At 39.9% G+C, this 20,667-nt stretch overlaps 1 protein-coding gene across 1 annotated transcript in view; it reads right to left on the reverse strand.

The window, feature by feature from the left end:
- The window catches only part of UBR1 (ubiquitin protein ligase E3 component n-recognin 1), an 88,045-nt gene that overhangs the window by 12,314 nt on the left and 55,064 nt on the right, over nucleotides 1-20,667 (reverse strand). Inside the window, exons 28-40 of the mRNA XM_070757812.1 lie at nucleotides 19,667-19,756; nucleotides 18,003-18,184; nucleotides 14,486-14,691; nucleotides 13,214-13,307; nucleotides 12,181-12,333; nucleotides 11,406-11,503; nucleotides 10,736-10,826; nucleotides 9,680-9,828; nucleotides 8,171-8,226; nucleotides 4,617-4,713; nucleotides 2,605-2,672; nucleotides 2,088-2,244; nucleotides 1,296-1,383 (exon numbers count right to left, since the gene is read on the reverse strand). Coding sequence (XP_070613913.1) covers nucleotides 1,296-1,383; nucleotides 2,088-2,244; nucleotides 2,605-2,672; nucleotides 4,617-4,713; nucleotides 8,171-8,226; nucleotides 9,680-9,828; nucleotides 10,736-10,826; nucleotides 11,406-11,503; nucleotides 12,181-12,333; nucleotides 13,214-13,307; nucleotides 14,486-14,691; nucleotides 18,003-18,184; nucleotides 19,667-19,756 — 1,529 coding nt within the window. The remainder of the gene's footprint in view (nucleotides 1-1,295; nucleotides 1,384-2,087; nucleotides 2,245-2,604; nucleotides 2,673-4,616; nucleotides 4,714-8,170; nucleotides 8,227-9,679; nucleotides 9,829-10,735; nucleotides 10,827-11,405; nucleotides 11,504-12,180; nucleotides 12,334-13,213; nucleotides 13,308-14,485; nucleotides 14,692-18,002; nucleotides 18,185-19,666; nucleotides 19,757-20,667) is intronic.

Raw genomic sequence — 20,667 nt, forward strand, 5'->3', positions numbered from 1 at the left:
TTGTTAGATTATTTAGATAAACCTTCTCAGAGAGAGGTAACTATGCTGATAAAACAATAAACAAATCTAATAGTTTGGCCACGTTGCATTAAATCAGATTTCCTTCCAGTCATGGAGCTCTGATTAAAAACAAAAAGCAAACTGTATTTTCAAGCCAGCTAAATTTTTATTTTTTATTCTAAATATAGAAACATAGAAGACTGATGGCAGAAAAAGATCTTATGATCCATCTAGTCTGCCCTTATACTATTTCCTGTATTTTATCTTACAATGGATATATGTTTATCCCAGGCATGTTTAAATTAGTTACTGTGGATTTACCAACCATGTCTGCTGGAAGTTTGTTCCAAGGATCTACTACTCTTTCAGTGAAATAATATTTTCTCATGTTGCTTTTGATCTTTCCCCCAACTAACTTCAGATTGTGTCCCCTTGTTCTTGTGTTCACTTTCCTATTAAAAACACTTCCCTCCTGAACCTTATTTAACCCTTTAACATATTTAAATGTTTCGATCATGTCCCCCCTTTTCCTTCTGTCCTCCAGACTATACAGATTGAGTTCATTAAGTCTTTCCTGATACGTTTTATGCTTAAGACCTTCCACCATTCTTGTAGCCCGTCTTTGGACCCGTTCAATTTTGTCAATATCTTTTTGTAGGTGAGGTCTCCAGAACTGAACACAGTATTCCAAATGTGGTCTCACCAGCGCTCTATATAAGGGGATCACAATCTCCCTCTTCCTGCTTGTCATACCTCTAGCTATGCAGCCAAGAATCCTACTTGCTTTTCCTACTGCCCGACCACACTGCTCACCCATTTTGAGACTGTCAGAAATCACTACCCCTAAATCCTTCTCTTCTGAAGTTTTTGCTAACACAGAACTGCCAATGCAATACTCAGATTGAGGATTCCTTTTCCCCAAGTGCATTATTTTACATTTGGAAACATTAAACTGCAGTTTCTATTGCTTTGACCATTTATCTAGTAAAGCTAAATCATTTACCATATTACAGACCCCTCCAGGAATATCAACTCTATTGCACACTTTAGAATCATCGGCAAATAGGCAAACCTTCCCTACCAAACCTTCCCATATGTCACTCACAAAAATATTAAAAAGATTTTTCTGCCCTAATCCCCTTTCCCTATGAGATTTATTCTCTGATAGGTTTGTACAAGGTATTAGTAAATGTCACAACCAAATTACTGATTGTGAACTTCTGAACTGAAGAAAGCTTTCCCCCCCTCTTTTGAAGAATGTAAAATATAAATGCAATGCAACGTGTTTATCTTACCGATTTGTGTATTTGCAAATTTCTTTGCAAAAAGCCTCAGCAGCACGCGCTTCTTCACTATCATTCAGCATCTGAGTAGAGGAACAATCTGAAAAGATTGTTATTGGCAATTAATAACTACTGTCAAATCTGAGTGGTTTATGAATGTTTGTATTTGGTGCATCATCATAATAGCACCAATATGACCTTTGAATCCAATGAAAGATAAAAATTTAAAAAAAACACCTCTGCTGGGAACTGTCCAATAATATCTTCATCTTGCCTTGATTTAATGCCATATTTTCTTTCCCATCCAGCTCATCAGGTTTTGCATTTTGAAAACATTACTTTTTGGAATTGAATGGCAAGGGGAAGCAAAGCTGGAAACTACTAGCACATCGACAGGGCTGGGTTCCATTTATGCTCAGTAGCTATAATCAGCCTGAAACACAGTCGAAGAACTGATCAGCTATGCTTCTGGAGAAGGAATAAAGGTAAGCATAAACCCAGAAGCAGGTGGGAGGGCCTTTTTCAAGGAGCAGCAGAGGAAAAAACTTCCAAACACTAAAAAAACAACAAGATTTTTTAAAAAAAAAAAATAGATGGTGGCACCCACGGACTGACGCCAACCAAACCAGATCTGCGATGCCATCAGAACGTCACCAGCAGGTCGACACAGGTTAGGGCAATCTGGTCTGAACCAGGAGGAACCCACCCCTGCACATCCACAAATGGAAAGAATACAAAACTTTGCCAGAAGAATCTCAAAATGATGTAATCTATTATCTAAAAGCCATTAAAACCAAAATGTACCTCCATCTGCTGTTGTGGTAAGAATAATTTGGGTTATGTGTGCCATAGTAAACAAATGGAAGAGGTAGAGTTGATTGCAAGCTGAGCTGATAGCTGAAGGTTGCAAGCCTACATTTTCCTCCCAATACAAAGATGGAAATGATAACACAGATCCAACCTGAAAAGGAAATAAGAAACTGGTTAACTTGGCTTCCATAATATATGTTTGAAAACAGCTTTGCACACAACAGGTGAAATATACTGAAATGTTCTATAAATCTCATCCAAACAATCAAACCCATTAGATCAGATACCACATTTAAAATTAATTAATGTTAAGATGGATATAGGCATGAACTGAAATCAGATCCATATGAAAACTAATGTCCTCTCAATGTATTATTTTCAAGAACTACATAAAAGAACTGTTACAGATATGATTCTAGAGGAGGGGAAAAAAACTGTATTTGATCTACTTGTTAAGTTTAAAAAAAAAATAAGGAACATTAATATTAGTAGAAGCCATCAATGCACTTACCAAAACATGGAAGAGGTCTACATCTAAAAGAGATGGTGTGTCTTCCACTTTTAAACTGGGCAAAAGAACTACAAAAGCAAGGCAGACATTTCAGAAAATGGCACACTATACTGAAATACATTGTTTACATTATTGTCATGAGAATATCCCTTCCCTTAGGTATCTAATTCCTCTAGACCAGTGTTTCCCAACCCTGGCAACTTGAAGATATTTGGACTTCAACTCCCAGAATTCCCCAGCCAGCATTTGCTGGCTGGGGAATTCTGGGAGTTGAAGTCCAAATATCTTCAAGTTGCCAAGGTTGGGAAACACTGCTCTAGACTAGTGGTACCCAATGTGTGGCCCATGCCCCACAGGGATCAATTCAATTTTTAATGGGTGCAATGGAACCTTGTTTAAACCAAGTTAATGGCCTTTTAGGCTTCCTCCAGGTGAGTAGTTCACTTTTTGAACAATAAGAATTATGTCACTGGGAGGTGGGGGGCATCAGGACTTTAGAGATGCTTAGATGGGGCATGGCCAAAAAAAGGTTGGGAACCACTGTTCTAGACAAACGATAACATATTTCCAAAAACTCAAGCAGCACAACTTGGCACGATAGAGCAGTTATTGCCTTCATCTAGTATTTGCTGTCACTATCTTTTCCTTCCCTCCGAGATGGTTATAGGGCCAATGCAAAATAAAATGTCTTCCCCTTTCTGTTAACAAAGAAACACAAGGTCATTTTAAGCCCTGTATCTGGTAATCAATGTGGAGCCGTCTGGGCCTTTCACTGTTACGAAATTATAAGCTCCTCAAGGCAACAAGTTAACAACAGCTAACCAATGATGAGACAAAGAGCCGCATGTGGCTCTGGAGCCGCAGGTTGCCGACTCCTGACGTAGACGTTTGTTTGGGTTACTTTCCTGTCTTCAATCCTAGAAAATTTCAGCTGCAAATCTGCACTGTTTTTACAGGCAGTCCTCGACTTACAACACTTCATTTAGTAACTGTTCAAAATAACAATGGCATTAAAAAAACCTGACTTATGACCGTTATTCACACTTACAACCATTGATACCCCCCAATAGTCACATGATCGTGTCAACTGTGTCACTAATTTAGCAACTGCAGGGATTCACTTAACAACTGTGGCATGAAAGATTGTAAAATGGGGCAAAATTCATTTAACAAATGTCTTGCTCAGCAGTAGAAGTTTTAGGCTCAATTGTGCTGAGAACCACCTGTATTCCTTTTCTATCTTCCTCACCAACAACTGCAGCTCCAGAAAAAAAATCAACAAAACCAAAGCCTCTAACAAACTCTTTCTTTAACATTTAATCTCAAAGTAAAAAGGTTAGAAACATAGAAACATAGAAGACTGACGGCAGAAAAAGACCTCATGGTCCATCTAGTCTGCCCTTACACCATTTCCTGTATTTTTATCTTAGGATGGATATATATTTATCCCAGGCATATTTAAATTCAGTTACTGTGGATTTATCAACCACGTCTGCTGGAAGTTTGTTCCAAGGATCTACTTACTCTTTCAGTAAAATAATATTTTATCATGTTGCTTTTGATCTTTCCCCCAACTAACTTTAGATTGTGTCCCCTTGTTCTTGTGTTCATTTTCCTATTAAAAATACTTCCCTCCTGAACCTTATTCAACCCTTTAACATATTTAAATGTTTCGATCATGTTGTATTTGCTTAGATTTTCAGCCAATTATCCCTCACACAAATATCTTTGTGAGGGAATGGGTCAACAGGAGGCAAATATTTATTTTGTATTATATCATCATAAAATGATATGATTTACATAATTGTAATTTTGATACTGTCATGATGTTATTGATGACTGTTGATAAAATCTACAAGTTAGCAGTGCATGTAGCTTGATCTAATGGGGCGTCTAGAGTCTTGCAATGCTAGAGGTGCTTTATTTATCAACCTGCACAACTGTATTAGGAAATAAACATTTGAAAGAAGATTTTAAATATTTTACAAATCTTGGGATGAAAAACACATTACCTCCTAGGAGACGTACAAGATGTTGTTGGATCACATGTTGGGGTACCGTAGTCCTCTGAACAGCTGCAAATTGTACCAATGCTTTAAGACCACTGTGCTAGAGTACAAGAGGAAGGAGAAGGAAGTTTTAATGAAAGTGTTCTGTTATTCTTTTTCTTAAAGAATCTTATCTTCAGTGCCTGAAGAATTAAGTCAGTATATGTAGCTCAGTAGCAAATACGGGAAAAATATACAGGTAGAGAAGGACTTACTTCCCCTTGTCTAAAAAATTATATATTAATGACTTGAGAAAATAAACATTCAAGGTACAATCTGAAAAAAACTGCTTAAAAAAATCTTGCATTGAGCATTTAAATATTAGATGTCTCACATATTGTATTTGTCTTGTTGTAATCCGCTCTGAATCTCAGAAAAAGGGTGGCATAAAAATCTGATAAAACAGATTAGATTAGATTAGATTAGATTGATTGATGGATGGATGGATGGATGGATGTTTAGCAAATAATGACTGTCTCTGATTTTATAATTATTTGTCTGAAAGATGATGATAAAATACTGAAATGCTTGGCCTTCAACAGCCTACATATGAAGATATTATTCAGTTCTAGATTAGAACCTGCTTCTCTTTTTAAAAAAATAATTTATATTATCCAGCTAGAAAGTGGAAAGATTCCCCTTAAGGAAAGAAATTACCACTGCTCTTACATTACACCCATATAAGGACAATGGCATTCTCCTGCCATCACAGAAACTGCTATGGTATAAATTTTGTAACTGAAATCCAACTAGGTTATGGTCAGCTTCCGTGTTTTTCCAAAAATAGGACCTAACCAAAAATAAGCCCAATTTTCATACCTATAACGAATATAAGCCTATCTCTAAAGTAAGTCCTATTTAAGAGCCCATGCAGCCCGCTGGCTGCCCATTCTATTTGGTTGCTTCTGACTGGAGGTGTGTGTGTGTGTGTGTGTGTGTGTGTCTGTGTGTTGTGGTCACAAAGGGAGGCCCTGGAGGCACAGGGGAGGAAAATATGGCTGCGAAAGCCATCGTGGGGCTTCCTAGATTCGCCCACGTTTCTACAACACTCCGTGGCCTGCACTGGCTGCCAATCAGTTTCCGGTCACAATTCAAAGTGTTTGTTATGACCTTTAAAGCCCTACATGGCACTGGACCAGAGTATCTCCGGAACTGCCTGCTACCGCACGAATCCCAGCGGCCGATAAGGTCCCACAGAGTTGGCCTTCTCAGGGTCCCGTCGACAAAACAATGTCGTTTGGCGGGCCCCAGGGGAAGAGCCTTCTCTGTGGCGGCCCCGGCCCTCTGGAATCAACTCCCCCAGGAGATCAGAACTGCTCCCACCCTCCTTGTCTTTCATAAATTACTCAAGACCCACCTATATCGCCAGGCATGGGGGAACTGAGACATCTCCCTAGGCTTTTATATTTTATGATTGGTATGTATGCATTGTTTGGTTTTAAATGTGTGCTTCTTTTTAATATTAGATTTGTTCTTTGACATTGTTTTCACTACTGTTGTGAGCCACCCCGAGTCTTCGGAGAGGGGCGGCATACAAATCTAATAAATAATAATAATAATAATAATAATAATAATAATAATAATAATGAAGTTTCTTCTCTTTGTTTCCTTGCCACTTGCTTTCCAGCTCACCTCGCTTCCCCAAAGCATCCCTTCAATAACCTGCTTTCTATCTCTATTCTCCACTTCCCGCAGGGCAACAAAAGAAGTTTGTGCGCCAAAAAAAATAATAATATAAAGATCCATCAGACCTTCCAACTTCTCATGAAAAAAAAAGATCTCGCAAAGTTGGAAGGTCTGATGGAACTTCTTTTTTTGGTAATCCCAGTCTTCTTTTGTTGCCCTGCATGCTGTAACGGAGATTGGAGCTGGAAAACAGGTTAGTTCAGGGATGCTTTGGAGAACTGAGAGGAGCTGGGCGGGAGCTGGAAAGCAGGTGGCAAGGCAAGCCCCTTAGTGGCTTCAAGCAACCGATAGTGGAATGGTGGCAGGAGGCGTCCCACTAATGTGAGACGGGAAGGGGCTGCTCAGCCGCCACCACCTCACTTAGCCAGCATCAGGGCTCTGCTGGCTGGACAGCCAAGGATACTGTTGGGGTTTTGTCCTCCACCCCCCACCTCGCTTCATCCTCCATCCCCTCAATGCCTCACTTAATGGCTGCAGCACCAGTGCATTGCTTAGCCTGCTTTGTTGAAGCAGCGACTAAGGAGAAGAAGCAGACTTGTGATCTGCCTGGCGCTGTTGGAGCCGCGAGGCCAGGCAATTGTCAGCATGTTGATGGCCTGACGGTGAGGCCCTCAGGGCAGCTCTGCACCCCACATCTCACTTCGTCCTCCATTCTCCCACTGTCTTGCTTAGTGGCTGCGGCACTGGTGCGTCACTTCTTCCTCCAACACACACACACCTGTCTTGCTTCATCCCCCACTTTCTGCTCCATTGTGGCCATAAAAATAATAAGACCTATCCTAAAAATAAGCCCTAGTGCTTATTTTGTCAATCCAAAAAATATAAAACTAAGTCTTATTTTTGGGGAAACAAGGTGTTTAGTCTGAAGTCCTTCTTCATAAAAAAAAAAATGCAGAATGCAACTGCAATATCTTTAGGGCCATCTAGCATCGGACCAGAATATCTCCAGGACCGTCTTCTGCCACACAAATCCCAGCGACCAGTTAGGTCCCACAGAGTTGGCCTTCTCCAGGTCCCGTCGACTAAACAATGTCGTTTGGCGGGACCCAGGGGAAGAGCCTTCTCTGTGGCGGCCCCAACCCTCTGGAACCAACTCCCCCCAAATATCAGAGTTGCCCCCACCCTCCTTGCCTTTCGTAAGCTCCTTAAAACCCACCTCTGTCGTCAGGCATGGGGGAACTGAGATATTCTCTTCCCCCTAGGCTTATAAAATTTATGCATGGTATGTCTGAATGTATGATTGGTTTCTTAAATTGGGTTTTTTTAAATATTACTTTTAATATTAGATTTGTTCATATTGTCTTTTTACTGTTGTTAGCCGCCCCGAGTCTACGGAGAGGGGCGGCATACAAATCAAATCAAATCAAATCAAATCAAATCAAATCAAATCAAATCAAATCAAATCAAATCAATAAATAAATAAATAAATAAATCTGTTTAAATATGCCTATTATTTGGAAGTGTCTTACAAGAACAGATAATAGGTAGGAATACAAATAATAACTGAATAAAAGATCATAATCTCATTTGGATCAGTACTCATGAGCCTTGTTCACTGGAGATATACAGATTAATCTAAACAGCAAGGCCAATCTTCTATTCATTACATTACGGCTAATTATATAATTATGTATTGTTATGTATATAAACAGCTTCTTGACAAAAATATACTATTTTTTTTTCCTTGTGTGATTAAGGCACATTTTCAAGTTTTAAAAATACATGTATATAATGTAAGTTGCAAGAATTAAAAAGGCCCCTCTCAAGAAACAATCGGTCTATTTATCTTGCCAATGAATAAAAACACATTTATTACCACTAGTTATTCATACCTGTCTACTTTGTAGAGAGCCAAATAAAGCCTTGCCCTCGTCTTCCAGAAGATTTTCTTTAAAAGCAAGAAGAAAATATAAAGTCAATAAGGTATACTTGAATAGCCGTCAAAAATTGCCAGATCTTTATGGCCCAATCCCATAAATCACTATGAACTGCTGTTTTCAGGGGGATAGGATAAGATTTTGGTTTTAGTGCAATTTGGCAGGTATCAAAGCCCTTGTTTTCACTGTGGCAGTTTAGTTTTATATCTGTCATGCTTTCACGTCAGAGTTGGTGCAGCGCAACATCGAAGAGTGATGATGTACCAATTCATTTATTCAAATCTCATTTTACTTGTGCATTCTTTTCACTTGAAATATGCCATATATCAATAGCAAATTAATAACTGTATTAAATGTGCAGAATTTATTTCCAGGAGTCTTACCAGAAACAAGCTCCATTATAGTTAGACTTATTCTAAATTAGCAGTTCTGTTTTAGATTGCATTTGCACAGATATAGATGTGTTACATCTGTTTAGTAATACAGTGTTCCCTCGCTTTTCGCGGGGGATGCGTTCCGAGACCGCCCGCGCAAGTTGAATTTCCGCAAAGTAGAGATGTGGAAGTAAATACACTATTTTTGGCTATGAACAGTATCACAAGCCTTCCCTTAACACTTTAAACCCCTAAATTGCAATTTCCCATTCCCTTAGCAACCATTCAGATTATTACTCACCATGTTTATTTATTAAAGTTTATTAAAAAAAATATTTATTAAAGGCAGATGAAAGTTTGGCGATGACATATGATGTCATTGGGTGGGAAAAACCGTGGTATAGGGAAAAAACCCACAAAGTATTTTTTAATTAATATTTTTGAAAAATCGTGGTATAGACTTTCCGCGAAGTTCGAACCCGTGAAAATCGAAGGAACACTGTACACTAGTGTACAGAATAGTCTCCTTTCATTTTTCAATACTAGAAATTGAATACTAGAATATTGAATACTAGAAATTAAAGTAGAAAGTAGAATTATTTAATGAACCAAGACTTAGCCTACGGATATTATTAATTATGATATTAGCCATGGGCATTTAAATGTTTCTTGCTGTTATATCTAAATTCTAGAGCCAACAAATATCTTCTCATCTATGACAATTTCTAAAAATGGTTTTGGGGTAGGTGGTACCATTATGAACAGTTAAAGGAGTACTAGGTGGGGGGGGGGGAAGTATAGAAAGTAGTATTTTCTGAAATCAAAATAAAATATTACACTATCCACTTTTAGCAGCATAGGATGTTAATGGGGACTGTAAGGGCCTGACTTTTATCTAGCATAATCCCACATTATGCAGACAGCATAAATTTAATAAATACATTTAGCATTCTATTTACCAAGATTTTATTAACTACTATAATTAGCTTTTCTTTATTTTCAAAAACATAGTTGATTACTATTTTACATATGAACAAATACAATAAAAGCTTTATTTCAAATGGTCTCATAAATTCAACTTTTTACTTACCTAAACACTGGATTGTAAAAGCACAAGTGCTCCAAGTCATCATAGGAATACGTGGGTCAACTTCATTAGGAGCAACTTGTAATCCAATTCTATAAATTGCTGTGGCAAAGAGAATCACCATCTCTTTAATGCTGTTAGAATATTCAATTCTGTGGAAGGAACCCAAAAATTATGAACTGGTGAGGATAAGATAAATTGCTACATTACCTGAAGGAATATTCTTAATTATGCTGCAAAATTCTGAGAATTGAGGTCCTCATTGCTGGAAATTGTTCTAAGTTGGGATATACTAAACCAGGGGTCTCCAACCTTGGCAACTTTAAGACTTGTGGACTTCAACTCCCAAAGTTCTTCAGCCAGCTTTGCTTCTGGGAGTTGTAGTCCACAAGTCTTAAAGTTGCCAAGGTTGGATACCCTTGCACTAGACTATTTCATTCTTTGTTCTTTACATGATTAAGTTAAATGTTAACACTAAAGTTAAACCAGAGTTGAAGTTACATTCCTAAAGTAATGTCATTAGAGACTAGCTGGAATTCAAATTAGTGAGTTTTCTTTTTGTTTGTTTGAACAACGAAGAGAGAGAGACAATAAAAATAAACTGTATAAATGAGCTTCATTAAAATGTTTTCAATAAAAACATTTCATTTAAGAAGACAGTATATTAAAAAGGTAACATATACCGGTAAGTATATCCCGAGTCTCTCGGGATTGGCGGCATAGAAGTCAAACAAACAAACAAACAAACAAACAAAAAACAAAAAACAAACAAATATATTGTCATCATATAAAGTAACTATTTTCTAAGATATGCTATGTACAGTATAAATTTTAATAGAATATCCATTTTGTTTTCTGAACTAACTAGTATAGTAACCCTTTATTCAGCAACTGTATAATGTTTCAAAATATTTCATGAACAAGAAGCATTTCTATTGAATTCATCACTTCGATATAGAAGCAGCATCCTTATGTAAAGTTGCTAAATTATAGTAGCAGACAAGACAGATTCACAATATACATATAACAAAAACATTATAAGTGTGTCTCAATACTTACAAAGGCTGAACTCCAAAGCTAAGTATAGAATGGAATTCAGATGAAACATCTTCCATTTCTTGATTAAGTAAAGAAGGGGCAATTTTGGTTTCTTCAAAAATCAAATAAAAGGTTGTTATATTTTGATTTTAACTAATTGAAATAAATATTTTTACTTTTATTATAAAAATGCAATTTAGTCATTTGGCCAAAAATTCTATTTATTTTATTTCTATTCTATTAGCCATATGAGAAATTAAATAGTTAATAGCAATAGCATTTAGACTTATATACTGCTTCATACTGATTTTACAGCCCTCTCTAAGCGGTTTACAAAATCAGCAGATAGCCTCCAACAATCTGGGTTAAATAAAGATTAAATAATTAAATAAAGATTCATAGTTTCTCTCGATGTTAGTGACTTTAAAATATAGAAATAATAACAAAGCCACTCTAATGCAACATTTATTGTGCAGACAATAAACTGAGAAGAAATTAATAAATCATAAAAGAAATGGAATATTGACTGCACCAGTAAAATACAGCCAGAAGAAAAGATTATGAGAAATAAAAAAGGATCAATGGAAGCAATTTTGTAACTGGGAAACAAATGGGATTACATCTTAACTCATTCAACAGCATCTTAAAAGAGTTCTGCTCAGTTCTAAAGCTCTCCATGAGGTTCACTAACCTTTATTGCTTTTCTTGTTGTAACCGGCTATCCGAGCCATAACAATCTCTAGCCACTTGGACAAAGACAGAAGCTGAGCTACCATTTCTGCATCCTCACTGACAATACAAAAAAGACAACCATGGAATGTGCATGCGTTATACACACACAACATCATTTGAAAAGCTACTGGATTACGATGGTGACTATTCAAATATGAACAGATCTTGCGGTGGTTGTTCTAGCTATCAAAAATTGGAATTTCCTACAAAGCTGAGAAAGATCTTACACTGGACAATATGTTGATAAAATGCTCATACAGATAGTTCCTGACTTACAACCATTTATTTAGTGACCATTTGAAGTTACGACAGCAGTGAAAAAAGTGACTCAAGACGTTCACGCTTATGACCACTGCAACATCCCCATGGTCAAGTCATCAAAATTCAGGTGCTTGGCAATTGGGAGAGCTGCACTGTCGTAGGTGGGGGGGTCAAGTGATCATATTTGCAGTCTTCCCAGCTGCCTTCCAACAAGCATAGTTCCAGTGGGAAGAGCCAGATTCACTTAATAATCACATGATTCACTTAACAACAGTAATAATTCACTTAACTGGGCCCAAAAATGGGACACAACCCATTTGATAACTACCTTGTTTAGCAATTGAAATTTATGGGACTCAGTTGTGGTCATAAGTTGAGGACTATCTGCATAACATAGGAAAGAATCCTGTATTTTCCCCATAAATGTAAGAAAAACAGCTGCAGATTAAGAAATAGGAAATACAGTCACATACCTGTTTATCTTCTCTTCTTGCAAAGGAATAATTGGTATCACAGTATTGCACAGAGATTTGCATAGCGGGCAAAGGTACTCGCCATTCCCTAAATCAAAAACCTGTTCAACATGATGACGTTGTCGAGAATTCAGCTGAATGGCTTCAAAGTATCTGAAATGGATATTCAGATAGGCATCAGAGAATTGACCACCTACCGTAATTCAGATACGTAAACACCCAGTTCTGAAATTTGGTACCCATTCAATTTGACTATTTCACCAATAAAACATTACAGGACATACAGTCCTCACTGCGCCCTCTGAGGCTGTTGCGGGCATGTGTGCGTCTGGAGCGTGCATCAGAGCAATATTTTGTTTCTGCGCATGCACAGCAAGTAAAATCTTGTAAGAAGATGCGCGTGTGAGCGAGATTTTGCCGACATTTTTGCTTCTGCACAAAAAACTTCGAGCGTCTTAGAAACATAGAAGACTGACGGCAGAAAAAGACCTCATGGTCCATCTAGTCTGCCCTTATACTATTTCCTATATTTTATCTTAGGATGGATATATGTTTATCCCAGGCATGTTTAAATTCAGTTACTGTGGATTTACCAACCACATCTGCTGGAAGTTTGTTCAAAGCATCTACTACTACTATTTTCTCACGTTGCTTCTGATCTTTCCCCCAACTAACCTCAGATTGTGACCCCTTGTTCTTTCCTATTAAAAACACTTCCCTCCTGAACCTTATTTAACCCTTTAACATATTTAAATATTTCGATCAGGTCCCTCCTTTCCCTTCTGTCCTCCAGACTTGTCTTCATGCAAGATTTTGCTTGCTGTGTATGCGCAGAAGCCAAATCTCATGGGGGGGAGGCGCACACGTGTGTCGGGGATACGCAGCTTCATGTGCATCCCAAAAATTGCTACCGGAGCGTAGCCCCTGACCATTCCGGTAGCAGGCCATCTCTGATAAGTACCTTAGAAGAAGTAGTCTGAAAACTGACTAAAGATTAAGCAAACAATCAAAATTACTGAATATTTAAACTCACTTCTGCCAGCAAGCAGCATGCATCACATGGCCACAAGTGCTGGTATGAGTTCCACATGACAGGTCCGGATCCATGAAAAGGGGATCAGTGTCTTCTGTTGAGGAAAATAAATCAACAAACACACAGTTTCCTTTTGCAATAAGGGATGTTTTACAAAAGGTGCACTAATAAACTTACACATCCAATTCTGGCAAGACACATATTTTTAGGGAATAAAAGAAAAGAACTTATCATTTATATTAAATTAAAGCACTACCAGTCTTGCTTGATTTGAATCAAAGCCCCATTACACCTTGTCCAGACCTTGACAGTACCACAAGACCTCCAAGATGTTGCTGAAGCAGCCCAGCATGGAGTTAAAAAGCTGGGTATCATCAGCGTATTGATGCTATCCTACCCCAAATTGTTGGATCCCCTCATGCAGAGGCCTGGTGTTGGTGTTAAATAGAGAAGGAGAGAGAACTGTATCTTGAGATCTCTCCTGGATCTCTGTGGCTCGATATTCCCCCTCTCCATAAAAATGACTGGAACTGACCCCAGAGGAAGGAGGGGAACAAGCCCAGAACTGTACCGTTCACTCCCAACTCCAGAAATCAGTCTAGAACAGTGCTGACAAACCTGTTTTTCCTCAGGTGCCGAAAGAGCACGGGCGCATGCTATTGCACATGTGCGAGTGCCCACACCCATAATTCAATGACTTGGAAGGGTGAAAATAGCTTCTCCTGCTCCCCGGAGGCTTTCTGGAGTCCGGAAAGAGACTGTTTCCCAATTTCTAGCGGGCCCAGTAGGCTCGTATTTTGCCCTCCCTGGGCTCCAAAGGCTTCCCTGGAGCCTGGGGAGGGTAAAAACGCCTTCCCCCATCCCTCAGAGGCTCTCAGGAAGCCAAAACACCCTCCCAAAGCCTGTGAGCCAAAAATCAGCTGGCCGGCACACACATGCACGCTGCAGCTGAACTAGGGCAACAGCTCGCGTACCAGCAGATATGGCACCACGTGCCACCTGTGGCATCCATGTCATAGGTTTGCCATCACTGGTCTAGAAGGATACCATGGTTGATGGCTGAAAGTGCCTGATAGGTCAAAAAGAGCGAGTATGGTCCCATTACCACATCAAGCTCTTGCCAGATGTTATCTATGAGCACCGTCAATACCATCTCAGTCCCATAACCCAGCGTGAATCCTGACTGCAAATGGTCCAGACAATCAGCTTCACCCAAGATCCTTTGCAGCTGCTAAAAACTTCCCCAAAAGTTTCACAACATAATATACATACCTCCTGCAAGTTCAAGTTCTTTCCCTCTACATTGGGTTAAGGCAGTGGATTTCTGGATACAGGCAGATAAAACCATGGCAGCGTTTTCTAGCATTACTTCCTGTTCTTCCTGACACAGGATACAGGTCAGTCTTTCTTTTTCAGTGACAGACTGGCCTCGCTTGGGCCCCAGAGCGATTCGAACTTGATAATGTGGAAGTATGAACCTAAGACACAAAATTCAAATCAGGGGATTTGGGGTCAACAATCCAATCAAAGATCGCTACAACAAATTATTTGTAGTTTAGATAAAAATCAAATTTGCTTCAAGACCATTAAAAATGGATCTATCCTCAACCCGAACTTCAAACTAAAACCTGTTTAATGCAGCACCCATCAAGCAGCTGAAGCGAGTGAATATGATTGATAATACATGAGCATTGTAATAGCAGAAATCTAATAATGCTTGACTGAGTTTTGTAATGAAATAACTTTCTCAATTGAATATTTAAGAACAATTTCATCACTCTCAGATTTTAAACAAAAGCCTGTTCAGAAGTAGTACTGGAGAAGTAGTAATCCTGATTAATGTAGGGCAGATTAAACTTTTATCTTTTTAAGGGATAGAAGAGCTCCTACACAGACATATTTTCAAAATCTGTGCATGCCACGATGCTCTTCTCTTATGACGAGATTGAGGCCTGTCCTCTGTTTCTCAAATACAGTGGTACCTTGACATACGTTCCAGACCCGAGCTTGTAAGTCGATCAACTCGCATCTCGAACGAATGCCTTTAGACTTTGTTTTTGGCGCCAAGATAACCGGAAGCAAGGAGATTCTTGTGCCACCTAGTGGAAGCTCGGCTCGTATCCCGAATTTGAGCTCGGGTGTCGAACAGAAATTTCGCTCGCGTCGTGGCTCATAACTTGGAATTCTCGCATGTGGAGCAGCTCGTACCTAGAGGTACTACTGTATAACTGGATGAGACACTGCCTTGCTAAAAATGCCTCACATTTTAGCATGGATACTGCTTGTATTATGCTCTACCCTACAGTGTGTGAAATGCATGAGCTGTGCCAATCTTCTTCCCTGCTAGGAGCTACCATCACTTTCCCTTCTCAGGGGATGGTTGTCTGCCCCATATTACCTTTAATCAACACAGGTAAGTCCTTGATGTATGATCACATTGAGCCCCACATTTCCGTTACTAATTGAAACGGTTGTTAAGTGAATGTTGCCCCACTTTATGACTTTTCTTGCCACAGCTAAGGGAATCACTGCAGTTATTAATTTAGTAACAAAGTTAAGTGAATATGGCTTTCCCCCATTGACTTTGCTTGTCACAAAAGACAATCATATGACTCTGGGATACTGCAAACCTTCATAAATGAGCTAGTTGCCAAGCATCTGAATTTTGATCCCATAACTTTGGGGATGCTGCAGTGGCTGTAAATGTGAAAAAATATCAAAAATCATTTTTCCCCCCAGTGACTTTGAACGGTCACTAGATGAACTGTTATAAATCGAGGACTATCTGTATTGGAAGGGATCCAAAATGGTACATTACCACATCAAGAGAGCCATTAACAGTGTCCCATATATATAGCTAACTGTGGAAGAGCATAGTTTATCATGAGAGTTTATTTTTACTTCCCAGTCTAGCCTATAGTCCTGGGTGTCACCAATCCAAATACAGTATTCCTTCCATTTTCGCAGGTTCGAACTTCGCAAATAGCCTATACCACGGTTTTTCAAAAAATATTAATTAAAAAATACTTCGTGGTTTTTTCTATACCACGGTTTTTCCCGCCCAATGACATCATATGTCATCATCAAACTAATAAATTTTGCAAATAAATAACAAAAATAATAATTATTGTTAATAAAAAATTATGTTTATAAATATCAGGATCACTAAGTGTCTTATTCAACGGTGAGTACCAGTAATAATGGTGAGTAAATGGTTGTTAAGGGAATGGGAAATGGTAATTTAGGGGTTTAAAGTGTTAAGGGAAGGCTTGTGATACTGTCCATAGCCAAAAATGGTGTATTTACTTCTGCATCTCTACTTCGTAGAAATTCGACTTTTGCGGATGGTCTTGGAATGCATCCCCTGCGAAAATTGAAGGAACACTATACTAATCATAAATATAAAGCCCTACATAGCTTAGGACCAGACTATTTACAGGACCGTCTCCTGCCGCATACTTCCCAGAGACCAATTAGATCCCACAGGGTTGGCTTTCTCCGGGTCCTGTTGACTAAGCAGTGCCGGTTGGTGGCCCTGTGGGGAGGAGGGCCTTTTCTGTGGTGGCTCCGGACCTTCGGAACCAACTACTCCCCAATGTCTGCATTTCTCCCACCCCACTGACCTTCCAAAAAGCCTTAAAGACCTGGCTCTGCCAGCAGGCCTGGGGGCTGTGAGAGTGAATATCTTAGTCCTGGCCGAATCATGGTTCGATTGGTACATATGAATGTATGATTGTACTGTTTAGTCTAGGGGTTTTATTGTTATCAATATGGATTGACTAGCTTAATGGGGTTTTATTGCTTAATATTGGACTGAAATTGTTTGTATTGTTTTGTTATATGCCGGCCTGAGTCCTATGGGATTCGGCAGCATATAAGTCAAACAAACAAAGAAACAAACAAAGTCTTTGGAGAAGGGCAGCATAGAAATCTAAATAATAATAATAATAATAATAATAACAACAACAACAACAACAACAACAACAACAGCAGCAACAACAATAACAAACAAACGTATGAACTAAGCTGGTTACTAATTTTTGCATTCATTTGATAAATTATCACCTCGAGGTTCAATTACTGCAACGCTCTCTACACTTTGAAAAGTGTTCGGAAACTTCAGATCATGCAGAATGCGGCCACGAGAGCCATCGTGGGGCTTCCTAGATTTGCCCACGTTTCTGCAACACTCCGCGGCCTGGACTGGCTACCGATCGGTTTCCGGTCACAATTCAAAGTGTTGGTAATGACCTTTAAAGCCCTACATGGCATTGGGCCAGAATATATCCGGAACCGCCTTCTACCGCACGAATCCCAGCGGCCGATAAAGTCCCACAGAGTTGGCCTTCTCCGGGTCCCGTCGAACAAACAATGTCGTTTGGCGGGCCCCAGGGGAAGAGCCTTCTCTGTGGCAGCCCCAGCCCTCTGGAATCAACTCCCCCCAGAGATTAGAACGGCCCCCACCCTCCTTGTCTTTCGCAAATTACTCAAGACCCACCTTTGTCACCAGGCATGGGAGAGTTAGGATATTCCTTCCCCTAGGCCATTACAAGTTATGTATGATATGTTTGTGTGTATGTTTGGTTTTTATAATAAGGGTTTTTAGTTGTTTTATTAAATTGAATTGTTACATGTTGTTTTTTATCATTGCTGTTAGCCGCCCCGAGTCTGCGCAGAGGGCAGCATACAAATCCAATAAATAAATAAATAAATAAGTAAGTAAGTAAGTAAGTAAGTAAGTAAGTAAGTAAGTAAGTAAGTAAGTAAGTAAATTAGTCCCTCCTCCTACCTCTCCACTTCCATAACATCTCTTCCGGGTGTTTCTTGTGTGTTGTCATACAAGAGCTTGTGAGTTTCTATGAAATTTTTCTGCAAAGCAGACATCTGAGCCATGATCTTTTGGCGATGTAATCGGGCTACTTCTGCTTTTCTCTTCCTCTCAGCTTTCTCTTTCTCCTGAATTTTCTGCATCTGATTTAGCGGAACAAACACCCTCTGCATTACTCAAGACAATCACGGACATAAAATAGAAATGGGCATTTCCTTCTCATACTCTTGCCAAACCCCCAAACATTTGGCTCTTCGCCTAAGCGACCGCTTAGGTCCCACAGAGTTGGCCTTCTCCAGGTCCCGTCGACTAAACAATGTCGTCTGGCGGGTCTCAGGGGAAGAGCCTTCTCTGTGGCGGCCCCGACTCTCTGGAACCAGCTCCCCCCGGAGATTAGAACTGCCCCCACCCTCCTTGCCTTCCGTAAACTCCTTAAAACTCACCTCTGCCGTCAGGCATGGGGGAATTGAGGCATTCCCCCCCTCCCCCGGGCCTATACAATTTATGTATTGTATGTCTGTGTGTATGTCTGGTTTAATAATGGGGTTTTTAAATGTTTTTTAAATTTATTAGATTTGTTGTGAATTGTTTTATTATATGTTGTGAGCCGCCCCGAGTCTACAGAGAGGGGCGGCATACAAATATAATAAATAAATAAATAAATAAATAAAATAAATAAAGTGAAAGGTTATGGTCCCAATGAGACTTAGAGCAGTGGTCCCCAATCTTTATGGCTTGACAGCCCAGCTGGATGGGAAGACGAGAACCTGGCTGTCGATGTGCACACCTATGCAGTAAAGCTGCTCATACATGCCGAATGGGTGCTGGCTCGCTGCTCGTGCGACTCTAGATGTGCACATACACATGTTCATCGGCCCACTGCTTGCACAACCCAGTTGTGGGCCATGGCCTCAAAGTTGGAAACCCCTGCCTCAGAGGGGGGAAAAGTGCCATGGGTAATTTTCAGGAAAAGGGAAAATAGAATTCAACAAACTACAATGTGGTGACTGCAATTATTACCGTGTTTCCCCAAAAATATGACATGTCCAGAAATTAAGGCCAAACCTGATTTTGGGATGGGCGCAAATATACATCCTCCCCTGAAAATAAACCCTAGTGAATGGGTGAGTGTGGCCAGCTCAGGAAGCAGTACTTCCATTCTCTGGTCAGCTAATGGCAGCTGGTACCCTTAATCTGTGGAGCACCCCTAGCCAGGACACAAATTGTGTTCATATGACTTCAGGAGGATGCAATGTTTTAGAATGGCTGGAAGTCTTTATTGGCTCAAGGTTGACTCAGCCTTCCATCCTTCCAAGGTGGGTAAAATGAGGACCCGGGTTGTGGGGGCAATATGCTGGCTCTGCTAAAAAGTGCTATTGCTAACATGTTGTAAGCCGCCCTGAGACTAAGGAGAAGGGCAGCATAAAAATAGAATAAATAAAATAAATAAAGCACCCTTTCTGAGCCATTAAAACTTCCAACAGTCTGCTGGAGGGATGTGCCAGCAAAGCATACACTACAAGAAGAAAAAAAACAAAGCAGAGGAATGAGAATATTTATCATTTCACCTGGTCCTCTCTTTATAAAATGCTTAAGAATATAAAGCTACCTCATTTCATGCTTACCTCATTGACTTTTGTAGATTCTGACGTAGGTGCACTGACGGCCATGGGAAAAGAAGACTTCTCTCTCAAGCATTTTATCGTCTCAAACATCTACAAGCACAGATTTAATAGTTAAACACAAACTACATGTAGCACATGTATTATTTCCAGTTTGCTCTGCAAGAAACGTATGGAGATCCAAGCATCCTCTACTGCCCTGTTTCTCCCCAAATAAGACATCCCATGATAATAAGTTCAATTGGGCTTTTGGGTGCATGGCAATAAGGCCAAGCATTTATTTCAGGGTTCAAAAAAATATAAGACAAAGTCTTATTTTCGGGGAAACAGGTAGTAACCATTTCAATTTAGTCAATATTATTTCTTCTTATCTTTCTCCTGTAGTTGGCTCCTAGTCATCTTTAATTACAGTGGTACCTTGGTTCTCAAACGCCTTGGTTTTCGTACATTTTGGATACCGAACAAAATTTTCTGCCAAAATTTGCTTTGGAATCCGAACAAAAATTCGGATACCAAACAGTCACAGAAAATTTTGTTTATTATCCGAAATGTTACTGTTTAACAGCCTCCCAGTCTCTATAGTCTAACCGCTCCAAGCTGCAGGAAGGGTAGGGGCGGCTGTAATTTCGGCAGCTTCGGGGGGCTCCTTTCCTCAGTGCTTCATCTTGTTACCTGTAGGCAGCTGCACCAACTTTCTCCTTCCCAGCGACAGCGGCGGCTTCCCTTCGAGGAGCAGCAGCGCTGGGAATGTCACGTGATGAAGGGAAGCCGCCGGAGCCATCTCAGCAGTTGCTGCTGCTCCAGCGGCTTCCCTTCATTACGTGACGTTCCCGGCGCTGCTGCTCCTCGAAGGGAAGCCACCGTCGCTGCCGCCGGGAAGGAGAAAGTTGGTACAGCTGCCTACAGGTAAGAAGACGAAGCACTGAGGAAAGGAGCCCCCCGAAGCTGCCGGTATTGCAGCCACCCCCGCCCTTCCTACAGCTTGGAGCAGTTAGTCTATAGAG

Source organism: Erythrolamprus reginae, chromosome 1 (assembly GCF_031021105.1).
Source record: "Erythrolamprus reginae isolate rEryReg1 chromosome 1, rEryReg1.hap1, whole genome shotgun sequence".
Lineage (NCBI taxonomy): Eukaryota > Metazoa > Chordata > Lepidosauria > Squamata > Dipsadidae > Erythrolamprus > Erythrolamprus reginae.